Source organism: Epinephelus moara, chromosome 13 (assembly GCF_006386435.1).
Source record: "Epinephelus moara isolate mb chromosome 13, YSFRI_EMoa_1.0, whole genome shotgun sequence".
Lineage (NCBI taxonomy): Eukaryota > Metazoa > Chordata > Actinopteri > Perciformes > Serranidae > Epinephelus > Epinephelus moara.
Window position 1 is genome coordinate 17,282,327 of NC_065518.1, and position 19,470 is coordinate 17,301,796.

The 19,470-nt window shown below is 40.8% G+C and overlaps 1 protein-coding gene across 2 annotated transcripts in view; it reads right to left on the bottom strand.

The window, feature by feature from the left end:
• Positions 1–15,728, bottom strand: part of nrap (nebulin-related anchoring protein) — a 24,264-nt gene extending 8,536 nt beyond the window's left edge. The window contains exons 1-26 of one of the 2 annotated variants that reach the window (XM_050059289.1): positions 15,440–15,728; positions 14,083–14,177; positions 13,849–13,936; positions 12,376–12,480; positions 10,421–10,528; positions 10,214–10,321; positions 10,016–10,120; positions 9,774–9,881; positions 9,579–9,686; positions 9,213–9,320; positions 8,634–8,750; positions 7,625–7,729; positions 7,366–7,473; positions 6,229–6,333; positions 5,965–6,063; positions 5,753–5,857; positions 5,526–5,633; positions 5,311–5,418; positions 5,014–5,211; positions 4,823–4,927; positions 4,616–4,714; positions 4,424–4,528; positions 3,004–3,111; positions 2,690–2,847; positions 1,608–1,761; positions 1,401–1,505 (exon numbers count right to left, since the gene is read on the bottom strand). In XM_050059289.1, the coding sequence (XP_049915246.1) occupies positions 1,401–1,505; positions 1,608–1,761; positions 2,690–2,847; positions 3,004–3,111; positions 4,424–4,528; positions 4,616–4,714; positions 4,823–4,927; positions 5,014–5,211; positions 5,311–5,418; positions 5,526–5,633; positions 5,753–5,857; positions 5,965–6,063; positions 6,229–6,333; positions 7,366–7,473; positions 7,625–7,729; positions 8,634–8,750; positions 9,213–9,320; positions 9,579–9,686; positions 9,774–9,881; positions 10,016–10,120; positions 10,214–10,321; positions 10,421–10,528; positions 12,376–12,480; positions 13,849–13,936; positions 14,083–14,177; positions 15,440–15,505 (2,886 nt within the window). In that variant the 5' untranslated portion in view covers positions 15,506–15,728. The remainder of the gene's footprint in view (positions 1–1,400; positions 1,506–1,607; positions 1,762–2,689; positions 2,848–3,003; positions 3,112–4,423; positions 4,529–4,615; positions 4,715–4,822; positions 4,928–5,013; positions 5,212–5,310; positions 5,419–5,525; positions 5,634–5,752; positions 5,858–5,964; positions 6,064–6,228; positions 6,334–7,365; positions 7,474–7,624; positions 7,730–8,633; positions 8,751–9,212; positions 9,321–9,578; positions 9,687–9,773; positions 9,882–10,015; positions 10,121–10,213; positions 10,322–10,420; positions 10,529–12,375; positions 12,481–13,848; positions 13,937–14,082; positions 14,178–15,439) is intronic. The other variant, XM_050059290.1, reaches the window with a different exon arrangement.
• Positions 15,729–19,470: the final 3,742 nt, after the last annotated feature.

The window sequence follows — 19,470 nt, forward strand, 5'->3', positions numbered from 1 at the left end:
AAAATGGGTGCACATGCATGCAGTGAACAGTAGAGGGCACAATATCATCACAAACTGTCGTACCAACAAATTAGCCTGGCAAAATGAAACAAAAGCAACTGGTCTTTTTTAACTATATTTTTGTAAGACAGACAAATGAACAGTAGATATAAGATACATAGAGAGAAAGAGGTCAGCTCAGGAGGAACTCAAGGCTCTGCTCTATTAATGTTCAGTCTGTCATTTCAGGTCTAATGTTGGTAACCCTGACTGGAACGACCCTTAAAATAAGTGGCTGCTTATGTGGAGGTCATGAATAGAGTCTGGCGTTTTCCACTCTGTACTAGAAGTGTCATGGAAATAATTTCATGCACCATTTGAATTAACAAAAACAGCATTTATAAAAGACTCTGAGGATAAGAAGGGTGGTGGAACAGAGAGGTAAAAGGTTAATAAGGTGCGAGTTTAAAGCACAATCAGTTTGCGAGATTATATCTATAGAAATTTAACGTATTGATGTGAAATATTTGATTTTTAAAAAATGTTTTCTTGTTGATTCTTCCCCCCTAAATGTATTAAATATGAATTTAAATCAAGGTTTATAAACGACCATCAGAGCCTGGAAGTTCCCGCGATAAAGCTGCTGTCACCAAATCATGCACTCATTGAACTAAGAGGATCTAGGCACCAACAAGCTTTTAGGAAACTGGATACTGCACAGAGAGATGCTGCCCAGCTTTCCTTTAAGGTCATTTCTGCTCTCCCTTTCTAAAAAAATGTGATGTAAGATTTCAATGTAAGCAACATGGACCCACAAACCTAATTTATTTGGTAAAGAGAAATAAAAGGACAGAAGCCGCCCTAATTATTACCGAAGTCGAATCTTTTCATGTGTGACAGCTTCAATTACTACTATCAGTCTGGTCTCTCGTTATAGCCGTGTGTAGACCACGTACTTAACCCAGTTTCTAGAGAACAGGAGTGGTCCGCAGCTCTTTAAATACATCCTGACCTAAGCTGTAAACCTAGATATGTGCCTCCCAGTCGCATGTTACACAGTCATGCTTATCACTTTCTCATGCGCCCTGTGCTAATTTACCCACATAGTTCTCCAGTTATAAATAGCACTTGAGTGTGGTTAATCACACACTGCATGTTAATTGGTTTGAATTACATCTGACTTCCTATACAATTACCATAAATGAGGGAAACGTTAATGAAGGTCAGTGACGGAAACTGCTGCTGTCGGTTAGCAGTCAACCATGTCAGTGAAAACATTTCCCCTTTCAATTAAAGGAGACCTATGATGCTCTTTCTAATTTTCTGTCATATATATAATGTCACAATGTCGGATATTCATATTAATCATGGTCAAAGTTTCAAATGATGAGGAAAAAAAAAAGTAAAAGGTTGAAGGTTACCTCGCTGACGAGCTCCCCGGCTTTCTTCGCCTGCTGGACATCCAGAGATTTTGAGGCCTCCCAGCCGACGCCCTTCATCCAGTTCAGATCTGATCTGTATTGTTTCTAAACACAGACACACAGAGTTTACTTTTCACAGTCATGTAGCGAATAAATCACTGAAGCATAAAGCAAGTTGTTATTTGAAAGTCTAACAACGACACTTACATCGCTCTGTAGTCCATAGGCCTTCTTAGCCCAGGCGACGTTCATGTCAGTTGGCAGAGTCGTGTATTCATGGAGGAACGTCCTGTAGTTGGTCTCTGTTGCCAGATCTTGAGCCTTCTTGGCGTGGCTGATGTTGAGCATATCCAGAGACACACTGGGGGACAAGATGGATTTCAGTCAGTATATGAAGATTTATGGCGAGTTCTCGTGGTTTTATGCTGAAGCAGTGCTCTTTGGTAATTGGGGCCATTATCACTTATAAAGACAGATACTAATGCACCTAATTTTGCAGAGGACTTTATCAAGGTGAAGGCCTGTGGGGTCTTCTCTCTTCGCACATGTTGTAACCTTTTGAAATGAGTCAAAAGGGCTTGACTTGGATTCATCCCCTCCTGCGCCCGCATGTTTTGGCTTTTGTTTGGTCTTTCTTTTGTTTTGCTTCACAACACCCTACACTACACTATTCTTCACCCACTCACATCTACACCACTGACTTACTGATTAAATACACTTCATTCAAAGTCGACAGAAATAAAATAAAACTCACAAAAGCCGTTTTGACTCCTCTTTGCACTATTACAACGATGAACAGCTCCGGTTTGGTTTAAATAATCCCTTAATTCCTGCAGTTCAACGTTAAAATATGCTGACTCTATTCACACTAAGTTAAGCTAAAATACTGTTTATTTATATGGAGTCTGGTTAGTTTGACGATGGCGATTTTGGGGTTGTTTCTGGTTTAACAGAAAGAATATCTATAACAAAATGGTCCATCTCTGTAGGGATCATTTTGATAATGTTGTCAGACACTCTGAGCTTGTCAGTGGTAGTGGATTTGACATGGTGGTGTACATATCTCTAAAATGGTTTAACGCAGCCTGTTTTGCTGCTGCTGGCTGCAACGCTCTCACTCAATACTGGACCAGTTTCAAAAACTGTTGTTCCCATTAGTCACTTAGACACAAAAACATGGGGAAATAATTGAAAAAAAATGACGTGTCCTTTTAACTGTATTCACTCGGAGTCTCAGGATATATCTGGATATGAAGGACTAAGATTGGAGACAAGTGTTAAAGCCTCACCTGAATTTGGTCTTAGTGTCCTCATAGTGCTTCTTGTAGTTGCGGTCGCTCTGTAGTTTGGTGGCCAGAGCGGTGTGAGCCATCTGAGAGTCATCACTGACAGACTTAATGCCAATCACCTTGCCTTTGTTTCTCTCATACTGCTCCCTATATTTGATCTGCGAGGGGACAAGATATTAGTGATTTTACAAAAAAGCCTGTGAATGAAATTATTGCACAATAAACATTTTTTTTCTTCAGGTACATAATAAGTTGAAATATATTAAACATTATTGCATATTAAAAAAGTGCAGACTGTTTTTAGAATAACTCACATCACTAGCCAGGTCTCTTTTGGCTCTGGCAGTAAGAATAGAGAGAGAATCCAAACGCAGCTCGAAGCCTTTCTCCCTCTGCTTCTCCCAGTTGCTCTTGTACACTTTCTAAAAAAAAAGAAGAAGATATTAATCTGTTTTATCAGGCATTTATATAGAAACATGTGTTGACGACCATAAACAGGACATGGTGAACCAGCAGTCAGGTCATACAATCAGAGCTGCATTATATGCTTTACTGTATGTGTATGAGAACGTCAACATGAAAACCTCCTCCTCAGCTCTGAGCATTAATTGTTGACTTCAATTAAAGTGAAGGCCGCAAGAAACAAGGCTGCTATAGCTACTGTGCAGCATGAGAAACATAGGATATAAATGAAAGGGAAAATCATGGTAGTTAAAGTGCACTGATCAAAACCCTTAACAGTCACACTGAGCATCAGATCAGCTGACTCGTCCTGACAGCTGACAGACTTATTGTGCATATGGGAGGGTATGTATTTGCAGCCATGTGTACATGTCTGCATGTTTACAGGTATATATGTGTTTAAGTGTACATGTTGGTGTAGGCGTACGTATACTCTTATTTTTTATTAGTATCACTTTTTTTTGTATTTTCTTCACCTTGGAAAGCACTTTATGCTTTCACCTCGAAAAGTGCCTCACGAATAAAGTTATTATTATTATCAAAAAAGAAAGACGGACTCATCAAAGGGAAAGTCTAAAAGAAGGTCTGACAATAAACCAAACAAAACGTGTCAATATTGGCAAAGTGCTTCAGAGATCAAGGGAAAATGTTGCTAACAGTTTAGCCTTTCGCCAACTGGAACCAAAGGCTCACAGCTGTGGTTAAATTAGTTCATGTTTATATCCAGCTAGAGCCTTGAATCACAGTGTGACATCTAATAGGGCTTTTCAGGCAAAGCCCTTTAGTCAGCCTCTGTAGCAGCTCGAAATTTAGCCAGCGCAAACCCCAGCTGCTGGCTGAAGGTGCGGCTCCAGAGCTGCTGCCCGCTCTAATCCTGGCAAAGTAGTCTTACTTTTGGGGAGTGAGGTGGAGGGACCTTAGCTAACTTGCTAATTCTTGTTTTATTTGTGGTCTCAACAGAGAGAGGGAGGGGGGCTAGGAAGGGCTGAGTGAATGTGGTATGCACAGCTCTAAAATAAAATAAGATTATATGAATCAATGTATGGGAAACACTGGGTTTCTGGTGGAGGGGGCATAGGACAGAGAGTGGGGAGCTGCAGGAGGGTGGAGTATTTTCATATTCTACAGAGGTTTTTTTTGCTTTTTCCAGAAAGCTGCCTACCACAGCTTTAAAAATCTTGGGAATTCATGGTCGTAATTATATTCTAAAGCTTTCGCATACCTCAGTGTTATCATATATCTGCTCATTGTGATGTAATTCAGCGAACTTACCCCACTAAGAAGGTCTGCGTTGGCCTTCGCTTGTCTGAAGAGCGGCTCATCTTTTGTCATGGTGTACTGATGTATTATCTGCTCTGTGTTTGCTTTGTACGCCAGCTGGAAGTCACATTCAGACAGACATAAGATGTGAGAGTGCACCCTAATTAAATGAACATGATTACAGCTTTTAAGTGAAGACCTTACATCACTCTGGAGCTCCTGGCTCTTCTTGGCGTGTTGGATGGAGAGATCGTTCGCCACCTGGGTGAACTTGATGCTGTCTGCCTTCTGACGGTATTTATTCTGTGAGGAACAGGGCAGCAGGTACAGCAGATGAACAGTGTGTCTCATAGAGTGTGAAGTTAATTAGCAAACTCAAACATGCACACACAGACACAGAATTGTACTGACATCACTGAGCAGCTCTCCAGCTTTCTTGGCCTGGGTGATGTTCAGACATCCTTCAGTCTCCCAGCCCACTCCTTTCATCCAGTTCAGATCTGACCGATACTGGTTCTGTGGAGCAACAGATCATTAACCAAGGAAAATATTTTTATATTTGAATAACACACTGGGGCTCAACCCTTCCTCTTGTCTCTCACCTCGCTTTGCAGGGAGTAAGCCTTCTTTGCCTGCTGGACCTTGATGTCATCAGGCATGACGGTGTAGTCATGCAGCTTTGTGCGATACTCCAGGTCGCTGGCGAGGGCCTGAGCCTTTTTGGCGTGGCTCAGGTTGATCATATCCAGAGGAAGGCTGTACTGGGCCTGGCTCTCCTTGGAGCCCTTCTTGTACGCAATCTGAAGTGGGGGCGATTAAAAAAAAAGATTAATTTTGAGTGCGCACATATACTGCAGCTGTAAAAATTGTTTATTACTTATCAGATGACTTCTGCTTACATCACTGCTCATCTTGGCCACTTGAAGAGAGTGAAGTGTCTTGGAGTCGCTCATGTTGACGCCCACTGCCTTTTCCTTGTTCTTCAAGTAGGTCTCTTTGTATTTAATCTGAAACACATGTGCGCCCGACTTAATTTAATCTGGCAGATATATCATTTGATTAAACCCACTTAGGTTTTTGCTCAGACATTAGCTCTGTCTCATATCTTGCTTACATCACTTGCAAGGTCACGGGAAGCCTTCGCTGCTTTGACACTCAAGTCATCAACGCCGATGTCACAGGCTTTTGACTTGGTTTTCTCCCACTCCTCCTTATATTTGATCTGGAGTGATGAAAATCAAATGATCAGACTATAAAGAATGAGATTTTCTGTAACCAGGTGAATGCCTCAAATGCAGGCGTGTGTGTACATTATGTGTGGGAGTGTCTGCGTTTACTTACGTCACTACACAAGGCAGCATTGGCTTTGGCCGTCTTGATCTGGGGCAGGTCCTGGGACAGTGTGTACTGATGTTTGGTCTCTTCATAGCCTTTCTTGTAATTTAGCTAAATGACACATGAATAACACATTCAGCCTTCCACAGTCCGCTCAGCGCTCAGTGCTGATAAAGTAGTGATCATTATCAATCACTGGTGTAATGCAGTTTACTTACATTGCTGACGAGCTGAGCATTTTTCCTCGCCAAAACAATCTCCGGCGTTTCTGCCGCTTGACTGTACTTGACCTGGTCTATGTGCTGCCTGTAGTTCTTCTGCAGTCACAAAGGAAACATTTTTTACAAATAATAAATCTATCACATAACATGATCCACGCACATTTTTACAATTGTAATTTTTCTTGCCATTTTAATGCAATTTGCATCTACGTTACATGTTTGTAGAGGCTGAGGGATTGGATTGGGTTTGAGTAAACTCACGTCTTTCAGTGGGTCCAGTTTCCTTTGGCTTTTGTAGCCTGGTGTGAGCGTGGCTGGGTAGTTGTATTCACCCTGCTCCTGTTCACAGCCTTGTTTGTAAGAAATCTGGAATTTCATGTTAGAGGTTTCATAAATCAATCCCAATCAAACATAGGTTGAAGTAAACATTTGTCCACAGATTATATAGTAAATATAACACTGATTATGCCTATGTTTTTTGCCAGGCACAGAGAAAAGGTGAAGGTGAATAGCTGTTTAAAATCCCAAATGTCAGGATAGTCCTTAACGACAAAACTGGATCTAAGCAGAACCAATTTTCAAAATTTCGCAACTTCATTTAAGTAGTTTTAAATAGGTAGGTCTGTAAGACAGTTGGTTGCAATACCTGCACTGTTAACCACCTAAAGTTGCACTACCATCATAAGCATATCTACTGTAGTAGCAGCTCTACCTCTCTCTAGTAGTCCTGGGACAGGTCTATCATTGCACTGCTGTGTGTTTTTATTCTTATGTTTTTTATTCTTTTTACCTACTTTTTTCTATCCACATGTGTATCTGTGTCTTTGTATGTATGTGTTGTGGAAAAAGCCACTGGGTACCTTAATTTTCCTCAGGATTACTTAAGTATCTATCTATCTATCTATCTATCTATCTATCTATCTATACTGCAGTGTGCTATGCCCTAAAACAGGCACAAAAATGTAGCATGGAATATGGAATGAAATGCCTTTGTGTCTACATATACAGTTGACACAAAGGGGAAAAGTTATCTGGCCTGACTACAGCAGACATGAAATATGCGGTGACGATGGCAGTCTGTTGATGTGATGTGTTTCCCTTTGGCACAGCTGATCACACCCGCTTTTCCTAAGTTGTCAGTGTCAAACATCTTGGTGCACACTTTACATCCATCGTACGGTCTGCCTCTCTCTCGAGCCATGTATAATAATCGTCGTTCAAAAGCCATACATTGTACATGCACTTCCCAGGCATTTGCGGAGAAGTAAACTTGCGGTGCTTGCTTACTTTATACACTCAACGTAAAACGTCATGTAAACACAACGGGCAATATCGTACGATAAAGGACATGACCTCGTTTGTTTTTGCTGAGCTCTTTCTCCTCCTCCGCTTACTTACATCACTAGCCAGTTTTCTGGCCTTCATGGCATGCATGGTCTTCTTGTCGATTCCTGAGCCTTCATAGTGGCCCTTCATGTTGGTGGTGTACTTCTCTTTGTATTTGTTCTTTTAAAGATAAGAGAGATGAGAAAAAATCAGCATGCAGGATCATCTTACATAACCATTTTATCCACACATTTGCCTACATGACATTAACAGTAAGGCCAAATAAATATTTCTATAGGTTAGTAGTACTGAATTTTTTAAATATACTTACATCACTAGTGAACTTGGCCACTTTAGCAGCATTTTGAAACTGCGGTGTCTCACAGAAATTGATGCTGTGACCTTTGGTGTTCTCCAAGTCCTTCTTATACTCCACCTGTTAGAGAAGATGGAAAATTACAGCTGCTTTTTTGTTACATTTTTCACTGCAGCCCTCCTTTGTTGTTTCTGAACAGTCAGAGCTATACCTTTCTGGCACTTTGTTATGTGCTAAATATAAAGACAATGCCGCCAATCAGTCACCGTCACTGACACTCCATCATCACTCAGGAGTCACTGAGACAAACCGGCAGTCTTAAACATGCATTGCAGAGCTTAAAAATGACAGCGTGGAGCCATTTAACTTGTCAGCTTTGCCACAAAAATACCACAGAGGGAGAGTTTTGTCACCTTTATGCATTTAAGCTAAATCGGAGCACAGTTCACAAACCATCGTGGCATTTCTATGTCACATTCCCAACACTTGGAATAGTAGCCCAAGAGCGGAGCGCTGTGTTGCTGTGTGAGGTAACATTAGTTTGACGGGATGTCCCGTGGCCTTGGAGGGAAGCTGTAACCACACCGGACAGGCATGTCAGAGATGCCGAAAATGCAGGTTGGGTGGCTTCATGTCTGCTGGAAACTGACACAGTATGTCCAATATTTCAAGCTCTTATATACACGCACACACACTGTGCAGCAACACCTGGAAATGCTCCTCTGGGTTTTGTCTTGATGATCAAGTAAAGACGGTTGTTCAGTTATGTTTCTTTTATCTTAAAATAATCTTAAAAATCAGATCTTTTGTATCCTTTGAGGATTCACACAGGGTTGCCCATGCCTTTATTTTTTTCTTGTCTTGATTTCTCCAATGCCCTCTACACAGGTATTACCCAGGCTTTGCTCTATCGGCTTTAACTGGTCCAAAATGCTGCTGCTTTCAAGAAAACTAGATCATATAACTCCAATTCTGACTTCCCTGCATTGGCTCACTACTGACAATCGCTCACGAAGAAGCTCACCTCACTGACAATCTTGTTGATCTTTCGGGCGTTCTTTAGAGTCAGGTTGTCCTCGGACGTCAGGCTATGGAAGTGTGAGGTGCCCTTCATCTTGTCTAAGTCCTTCTTGTACTTGAGCTGCAGAGGGATGACAGATGATTGAGTGCATAGGAGGACAATATGTTGTGTTTCTGTAGGATCAGGAGCTTAGCGGTGCACACACATGCACACACACAGAGTCTAATTTAGTCGGTGTGAAGGGTTTAAAGAATGACAACACGGGGAGGGTTTCTCATTGTGGTCCCTCATCTATTCTGCCCAGTGATGACAAGGCCAGATGACGGATGAAGCTGTAGCTCTTACACTCTACACTCTGTTATGCCTTGACAGCATTTACAACCAGTTCACATGGTTACACATAGCGGATACAGGCTCCCTTTTTAGACAGACCAGCCTCCTAGTTACTTTAATGTTAGACTAAAGTTGTAGTGAAGTGAAAGGTCCACTGTATGTATCAAAACTATGGTATATACAGTGTTTATAAGCTCTGCACTAAGGGTTTTATTTGGAAATGAATGTTGCTGTCAGGTTGATACTCACAGTGCTTGCATTTTCCTGAGCCTTCTTTGCAAGATGATAACCAGGAGTGATCATGGCAGGGAAGCTTCCTTTGCCTCGCTGCTGCTCGTACTGCTCAGTGTAGGCAATCTGCAAACACAGGATGACTTATTTTTAATTCCAAAAATACAGCAAGTTCTACAAATAATTCAGAAAGTGCTATCAACAAGTTTCTGAGACTTTTTAGTGGGTTGATATTAAATTAATTAAACCGCGTCACACAGGTGTCAGTCATGGTAACACAACATTGTGGGCCTGAATCCCAACTCACACCAAAACAATCTACTGATCTACAGACAGCCTTCTACATTAAAACCTATTAAGAAAAGACTAAAGTAAATTTCTTACCTGGCTGAAGTTCTCTGCATTTTCTTTGGCGTGAGCGGCTTCAGCGACCGCTACCTCAGCGCTGGCTTTACCTCTTATCTCCTGTTCATACATCTGACGATACTTTATCTGGTGGGACATGAAGAACATTACCAACCACTGATCTGCAACAATGTTAGTGTGTACATGTGTATGTTTTTTATATTGGCTACTTACATCACTGGCCTGCTCACTGGCCTTCTTTGACATCATGTATCCAGGTGTAAGATGTGCAGGAAAACTTCCTTTACCTCTCTGCTGCTCATACTCTTCTGTGTAGGCATACTGGGGGAAAAAAGCAATGATTCAGGTGCACACCTATACGAAACTATCAACTACTTAATACTCAACTAGTCTTGCTCGTGACATCTGGTCTGAAGGACAACAAATACAGTTATCATGAAAGGTTTAAAGCTTACATCGCTAACAAGTTGTCCTTGTTTCTTAGCCAGAAGCACCTCTGGGGGGTCAACAAACGTGGTGTACTTTGAAACTCTCTCCTCATGTCCTTTTTTATACTCCACCTGCAAATTAAGAAAACAAAGACTTTATTTTTGGCTCATTATAAAGTCCTGAAAACCACTGACAGAGACACATATTAAACAAACATCACTTACGCTACTGGCCAAAGTATTGGCCGTCTTAGCCGCCTGGTAACCTGGTGTTATCATGGCAGGGAAGCTGCCTTTCCCTTTGGACTGCTCATATTCCTCTGTGTAATTCACCTGCCAATTAAGCACAAAATCAGTCAACACATTTGACCAATACTGATGCAGAACAGAGTTTCATTTTGCTTGTTATCCATTTGCAAAAAGTGAACTCACATTACTGATGGCCTTCTGGGCCTGAGACATGGTTACTATCTCCTGGCTGGTCACCATGCTGGAGCTCCATGACTGCTGCTGGGAGAACTCAGACTGAGACTGAAAGGCCTGTTTGGATGTTGAGGACAGAGCTTGATCATTTTCATTTCACAAGACAGGTAATCTACCACCTTTCATGCCTTTTGGGCATTTAAATCAGCCATCCAATTCTGTCTAATTCTTCTCTGCTTTACTTAGACTGTGGTAATTTAAAAGCTTATTGCATCAACAGCAACAGCCTATTAAAGTAAGTGACTTGACTACTTTCATCTGTGATCACTGAATATAAATACTTAAATGTTATTAATTATTTGGAGTCAGAAAATGGATCAGTGCACAAGAAACTAAAAGGGTAAAGAAGAAAAATTGTTTGCTTTATATGTATATTAAGGTGGAAATAGGACAGCTGTTTACTTTAACTTATCATCATCAAGTAAATGTTGATTGCACAGTGGCTGCAGATTAATGACACCATTAACGTTTAAATTGGTTCCCCATAAGCCTTGTTTTCAGTATGCAATTCTGTGCCACCGGGTATGATCTCCAGGGAAAATGGAGGCTTGATTTAAGGCACAAATGAAGTCTGTCAATCATTGCACAACCAAAACAGGAAGAGGATAGCGCTTTGTTTTTCCCAGTAGCTATCAGCAGCTATCCCCAGTTAGAGTATCAGCTCTTTGCAGTTACTATCCCTGGAAATGGCAGACGGTGGAACAACCAACGTAACTGGAAGCTGTGGTAGAAGCAAGGCTCTCAGGAAACCAGAAAGCGATTTGGTTTTCTTTGCGACAGCAGCGGCAACAATGAAAGCACTTGAAATGCTAGGGGGCGAACAAGGGCAGGGTGATATGGAGGAAATTAAATATCACAATATTTTTGGTCAAATACCTCTATGTGGATATTGTGACAATATTGTAGACTATTGGTTCTTTCATAAAATATTTACACAGTGACATTTTTGATAAATAATCATCAGTAATGTGAATGTCACATGTCACAAGTCATAGAACAGCTAGAACACTGTGATAAGTTCGGAAATTTACGTCACTTTACTGTGATGCAGTCTTTAAAACCAGGACAAGACAACACTTATGATATTGTGATATCCAAAGTCTTAGATGATATCTAGTCTCATGCACCGATCAGCCAAAACATTACAACCACTGGTGGGTGAAGTAAATAAAATTGATCATCTTGTTCTACTGGGAAACCTTGGGTCCTGACAATCATTCGGATGCCATACCGCAAAAACTGCTCAGGAATGGCCCAAGGAATGTGGTGAAGAGCTCATCCACCTGGCTTAAAAAATTCCCCAAATCCCAGTCTGATTGATTCATGGGGCATGCCGGTATCCCAGAGGTATCCACAATCCACGGTGGGGCCTCCTTGGATCAGACTCTGACCTGTTGAGGCAAGGACACAGGACCTCTGGGGGTGTCCTGTGGTGTCTGGCACCAGTGTGACGGTGGCAGATCCTTTCAGTCCTGTGGGTTGTGAGATGGGGTACCCGCACGTCTCACAAACGCTTGATCAGATTGGGACTTGGGGAATTTGAAGGCCAGGTCGTTCCTGAGCAGCTTTTGCAGTGCAAAATGGTGCATTGTCCTGCTGGGGGGTCCACTGACACTAGGGAGTGCTGTTGCCATGAGGGGGGTACTTTAGGGGGTACGCAATGGCGTTTAGGTGGGTGGGGCATGTCAGGTGGCATCCACATGAATGCCATGACCCAAGGTTTCCCAGCAGAACATTGCATTGTAACAAGAAGTTCAATGTTATTCACTTCACCTGTCAGTGGTTTTAATGTTTTGGCTGATCGGTGTATCATGATATTGAAACTTATTTCAGGAAAGATCAGAATCAAGGCTGAAACTCCCTTTCACTGGGTGTAATGGCCAGTTGCTCTACCGGGAGCTCACCTGGCTGGCCATCTGACTGGCTAGGCGAGCCTTCTCCAGCTCCATGGACCTCATGTCATGGTGGAAGGTGGACATAAAGCGCTCGCCATCTTCGCGATACTTCAGCTGCACATGGACGACAAGCATTAAGCCAAGGCCAGCACACATTTGCAGATGCACACTTGAGACAGAGACATACAGCACCCACTTTGGTAGCCGGATGCATGACAACACAAAATAACTAAAAGAAACGTAAAGCCCTGACTGATATTACCCTGACTTAAGAGCCAAACATCACTCAACAGTATTCTTATGCTGTCAACTTCAAACCAGACAACCTGAGCTCACATGCTTAATGATGAAGGGATAATATTAGTGTGCTGTTTATTAATAACCAAAATGCTCCAGTAAAGATGAAGATGGACCTGCCAGGAAAGATCCAGAGAGGAACACTGAGTGATGAAACTCTGAGCTGTTTGCTAATGATCCTTAAGCTATAGAAATGTTTAAAACTAATATTAGAATAGCTTAATAGCAGGGGACACAAGTGACTTCTCTGGAGCATCATCGCTAAAGCACTAACAATAAACACTAAAAATATATTTAAGTACTAGTAACTAATAAAAACAAAAGCTCTGCATGGTAACCAAAGCAAGAGTGGACGGGGTTGAGGGTCACTCAGCACGGTCTGAACTCCGTCCCCAGATCAAATATCAACACGCTAAGTCCCAAATCTTTCTAGTGGCATATAGCGGTAGCTGATGAGCTTGCTAGCTCACTGCTAATATAAGCATAAGAACATTGCATGAACTCGCAGACACAGACAGGCGCAGACGGACGGGAACAGGTGGCGGGGCAGAGGAGAGGAAGGGATGCGAGGCTGTCTTTCCTGACGTATAATTTTAGCCCCCCGAAGCATAAAGTGGGCTAAGCAGAGGGGGTTGTCTCGCTTCTGTCACAGGAACAGAAATAAACCTGAGCCGCACTCTCCATTCCAAACCGCTGCCGTCACCATGGACTCAGAGCAGACATCTACCTCTCGAAGTAATGCATACATCTGCTTTGGGTCAGATCTTGAGATGATGGTACGTGTGTTTGCAGGTTGATAGATCTGAGTCATCTGTGAGATGATCAGTGGTTTTGAGGGATAAAATAGGGAAGCAGAATTGTCTATTTTCAATCACATTTTGGGATTTTCAAACAATGTGCCCACGCAAAATACATTTCTTCTAAATAAGAATAAACTGGTTTACTATTAATAAATGGAGGTCTTGTTGTAATGCATGAGTCAATTCCTTTTTTAAAACCTAAACCAACACAATGACCACTATGAATAGCGATCTCGTGACAAACCGATGATAAATGATCATTTTGTTCATGACATAGACAGTGACTTATGTCAGCCTGTCAACAATGCACCTTGACTCAGACCAAGGCCGAGATATTTGGTCTCGTGTTGCCGCCTGTGTGTTTTTGCATGTGACATCATCTCACCTCACTGCTCGCCTTGCTTTGCTTCTTCGCGTTGATGTTGATGGGGGTCTCGTAGACACTTGTGAATGTGTTGTTCCTTGGATTGTGTCTGGAGGGAGGAGATATTTAAAAAAAGGTCATTGTTTTAATCGCCAATCTTAAATTCATGGAAACAAATGGGTAAAGGGGATCTACTTTCCCCCAAAAATGTGATGTAAGTGATGTCATCAGGTGTAACATGTGTTTGGTACTTACACAGAGCAGTAAGGCCTCTTCTTGTGGCTGACAAAGTTGTTGGCAGTGAGCACCATCTTACAGACGTCACAGTGAAAACATGCTTTATGCCAGTTCTGATGGAGAAAGAGACAAATTTTATTATTTCAGAGGGTTCTAAAAGTGGCAATAGACATGTTTTTTTGCTTTTATGTATCATAATGAAGCAAGGGTGTAGGTTTTCTTTCAACTTTGGGTTGGCTCAGGAACTTTCTAGCATCGTAAAAATTGATTTCCTGCATTTTGGTGTATTTTTCTGCACAATTTTGTGCCTTTTTTTGTATCAGTTTAGGGTGGAAATGTCTTAAATTTTATCCAAATAAGAGTCCTCTGCTACTTTCATGTTTTTATTGGGTAAATAAATAAATGCACATGTTCTAAATATTGAGGGAGGCATTTCCACTGTTTCCCCCGCGAAATGTTCGTGTATATGTCGATTGCACAGTGTAATAGCTGTACAAAAATGACATCAGCGTTTAGATGGGTTTCCTACAAGCCTCACTTTCACTTTCACTGCCACCGGGTCCGATTCCCAGGGAAACTGAAGGCTCGTTTTATGGCACAAAGGAAGTGTGAAAACGATTGTACCACTAAAACAGGAAGTGGATGGCACTTTTGTTTTACCTGGTAATTACTGGTGGCTATCCCCAGTTACTTTCAGTGTAAGTTCTTTGCAGTTACAATCGCCAATAGCGCTCTGAGGAAAATGGAAAGTGATGTGATTGTTTTTTGCGACAGCGGTGCCAACAAAAGTACGACTTGAGGGTTTGCAAAGTTGTCTGTTTCCACTTTGAAATTGAATTTGAATCTCTACATTTTTTTTTTTTTAAATGACTAGTTTATCATATAGAAAGAAAAAATTTAAACTTGAACAGGTCATTTCTGGTAACATCATATTAATACGGCAGCTTTAATTGAACAAGGCCCAAAATAATGGCTGCAATCACAACATGATCTTCAAACAGGGCTCACTGACTAGTCTTTAAATATAGCTTTCCTGTGATTGTTAAACTGTACACCTCTTTGCTTTTAATCTCACAAGGTTTTAAAAATACATCTCTCAGCAGCAACCAGTCACAGCTACATGGATGTTATTTTTATGCTGGGTAGCGATCATCAAACATCTACAGATGGTCTCCACCTACAGTTTTACCCTTTGACAAATGTGTTCTCACCGTTGATTGAAAAATATAAATTCCAGTGCTTTACATTTTGATGTGAATACAGACTGTCTTGTTACTTTTACAGCTGTTTTAAGTGTTTTGAAATTCATTTTTATTATCAAATATTAAAGAAAACACTAGCAATTTTCTCAGGATGTCGATATTCTGTGTGTTACCTGGTCGATGCAGTTGATCTTCTCAGCTGGGTAGACCACAAACCTACACCTGGCACAGGACTGCATGGTGAATGCTTGTCCTTCTCCCAAAAAATCTTCAGAAAAGAAAAAATATCAGAAGTGAACTAATAAGAAATGCTGGCCAAGATGGGTCAGTCAGGCGAGCAGGCAGGCAGGCAGGCAGGCAGGCAGGCAACAGTTTGGTGGAGGAACTGGCAGTGACTCCCAGACAGTCGTGGTAGTGCGTCTCTGGTGGTGGTAAACTTAGCTCTGTGACTGTGAAACTCTGAAACTGTCTCTTACTTGACACCATGTCCCGCCATGGACCAGCCCCCTTCCACGTACCATGCTAGAGGACTGGTTGAGTCCAGCTGTCTGTCTGCAGGCAGAGAGAGGGACAGCCAGGTCAGATGTCACTGTATATGTGTCATGATCCTGAGTTGGTCAGCTCGTTCAACTTTGGGCATCTCGCCATGACACTACAACAGATAAGAGTAAATACATTGTGTAAGAGTTTTACTTAGTCTAACGTAGCGTCATTGGTTAAGTTTGTGGACCAGGGGTATCATAGTTCTGTATTTTTCATTGGGTTTTTATTCTAATTTCATTTCTAATCTTTGTTTCAGCTTAGGTTTTAGTTTAGTTTTAATATTCGTTTTATTTTTTTAATTACTATTATAAGGGTGGTATTTGTCAGGGGCAGGATCTAAGAAATTCAGAATAGGTATTACAACATAAACATAACACTTAATGAAGGCATTTGACTCACAGTCATGTAGATATCTCAGTGTTAATTGACATATGCACTAATGCCTCCTCGTGCTTCTTATGTTGACAAATTTGACCAGATTAGAAAAGACTAAAGCTAAAGTCATTTCCTGTATACTTTTATTTATTTTAGTTAGTTTTGTAAGTAAACAATATCGTTTTAGTTAGTTTATATTCTATATATTATTAATATATATATATTTTTATTCCAGTTAACTAAAGGTTTTTAAAACCTAGTTTTAGTATAGTTTTAGTTTACTGTAATAACCTTTATGTAGACACATAAAAAGAATTTAGCTCTGGCTTTCAACAGCTTGTGATACAGTGCAGGAAGAATCATGGACAAACAAGAAGAAACTAACTAAACAAAGAAAACAAACATGGACATACACAAAAAGGGGAAAACATTCCCCCCAAAAACCCAAGAAATTGTCAGTAGCAGACTCTATATAAGAGCAATAGGACCCCCAGCACACAAAAAACACACACAGTCACTGGCTTGGAAAAACTAATAGAAAAATATATTTATAAAAGGAACTACCATCACAATCATTTCTCTTACATGCTTTCCTTTCTCCTTAACTTTTTCTTAGAGACTCAATTTAATTCCACTTGACTCAAATTTACCAACTCAAATATGCCATGTGAATGAAATCAGAACCAAATACGTGTGAAGAGAAATACATACATTGATTAAAACTGCATGCATCGATGAACAGGCCCTTGCACCTTTGCACAAGTTGGCGGGGGTACTGGTGGGAGGCCGACTGACGGGCATTTTTCATTTCTGTGAAAGTCAGACACTGCAGGCAGGAGTGAGATGGTGTTTCCTGAGTGGAGTGCAGGTGCTGGAAATGAGCTACTGCTGTATAAGTGACACAGAGAAAATATTAAACGCTTGGTATGAGGTGTAAAGGAAAATTAAATGTATCCTCTGTTCGACCCAAATTGGTTCAGTTATTAGTTCTTAATGGTCTTTGTTTAATTCTTTGAAAGGCCCTTCAAGTGTCAACCTTGGGCCACATTTGAATTACAGTTTTTCTCAGTTTTGGACACACACACACACACACACACACACACACACAGGAACAGGAAGAATACTCCCTAACACAATAAACAACAACAAAACGGAACAGTTACAATATCGTCCAAATTTTCCTGTTTCACTGTCCATCATATTTAAAATATACACATGCAAACCTTTATAGTAATTATTATAAAACACACAAGACCTTTTACATGTTTACAGTACATACACAATAGCTTTAACCACAGTTTAAGTACACAGAAATTACCAAACACCCAGTGCTAGACTGGTACCAGCAGCTACTGTATGGATGTTGCACTTAGCTTAGCACTTAGCTTGTAGCCGACAGAGGCAGGCGGCTAAACAGCTAATTACAACTAGCATATTTAACATTTACATTACGAAACAGCACACAATACGTTATAGGCCGGACTAGTTTTGCTTTACTGTGTTTCTAAAAGTAAAATAACTTACAATTCAACGGTATTTCAAAGAAACCTCAATGCTAACTAGCTAACGTTAGCTAGCTAACTCACCAGGCTAATCCACTTAAAGGAGCAGTGTGAAGGACTTAGTAGCATCTAGCGGTGAGGACCGGAGATTGCAACCAGCTGAAACTTCTGTGTTTATTATCCACAGAGGTCTCCTCCTCTCCAGAACAGACGGGCCAGGTGATTAAAACTGGTAAAAACATCAAATAAAGTACTTTACAAATCAGTGTCTCTCCTCTGCTGTTCGGCTCATCAGAGGTGCTAGCTTAGCACCTGTTAATGTGTGCTCACCTGTTTTCTCTGATAGCTTAAGGTCCTGGTGTTCAGGAGTTTTTACCAGGAGCCAAATTATCAGCAGAGGTCTCTTCCTCACACCAGCAAAAAAAAAAAAAAAAGAATAAAGCAGTTTAATGTTTTAAAAAATTGTGTGTCTGGGCTACTGTAGGAAGATGGCGGTGCAATGTACATACAAACATACCTGTTTGGCGACATGTATACCCATGAGTAAAAATATTTTTTTAATCCAGATGGTGTAAATTGGAGGTTCAGGATTCAACCATCTAATAGATAATAGATGGTTGATAAGTTTTTGCCCTCCCTTCAAACCCTTCAGCAGTTGCTCTGAGGAGAATCACCCTTGGATCTTTGGGGATATTTTGATGGAACACTGCTCTCAGGGCATCAAACACATCCTTCCAAAAGTTGCTTAACTTGTGGCCATAAAATATGAATGTGCAAGAAATCTCTCCACACACTGGTGCCCTTATTATTTTTTTGCCCCTGCCCCTCAGACAGCCTGAGTTGCCACTGCTTATTCTAAGCGGCGTAGGCTACTTGTGCGGTGATGTGTCTCTGTCACTCTGCAGTTACACCTCCAAACCACTAGTTGGCGGCAGGGATTCTGTGAAGTGCTGTAAAGTTCAGTTGATTCAAAACCAAAAGACGCATTAAACACACATTAAACATGGCTTAATAGAGACAATTTCAAACATAAGTACACAAATTGAGTTCACTATAACTCACAGCATTCACAGACAGACACTTGTCTTTATCTTGACACATTTCCCCCTCAAATACAACATGCTAATGTTATTAGCACAAGTCTATGGCATTTTACCTTGTATAAATTAGCCTAGCAGCTAACGAACTTTTCCTCTTCTCATATGAAACCAGGGACAACAGCAACATTTAACAAGGTAACGGTACATAGTTTGGCTCCGTTACACATCACAAAGTTCACTGATAAAACAACTGTCATACTAAACACGTTTTCCGAACAAATATAACATGCTAACGTTATTAGCACAAGCCTATGGCATTTTACATTGTATAAATTAAAGTCCCCAAAGGATAAATCACACACAAGACTTAAAATTCTATTTTTGTGGAGGCTTTATCATCTACACAATTTATTGTTTCTTATCTGTGACTTAAAAGTGAATAAAAGTTTAGTTTCAACAGAGGGAAATGGTTTTAATGGACAAAAATAAACAGGAAGTCAACGTGTACGAGTTACATTTCTTTTGATGTATTCTGATGTTTTCTAAATTAAAAAAGCAGTTTCATTATAGTTAAATTTTATATTAAGACTACAGTTTTCTGTATTATGCGTAGTACAGTTGTTTATCAAACCTGATATGCCTGATAAACTGCGGAGTTTGATTTGAATGTGACTGTATTTGCATGTAAATATGAATATGAAATCTGGCAGAACCTGACGTAGGGCTGTGACGTCATTACGCACC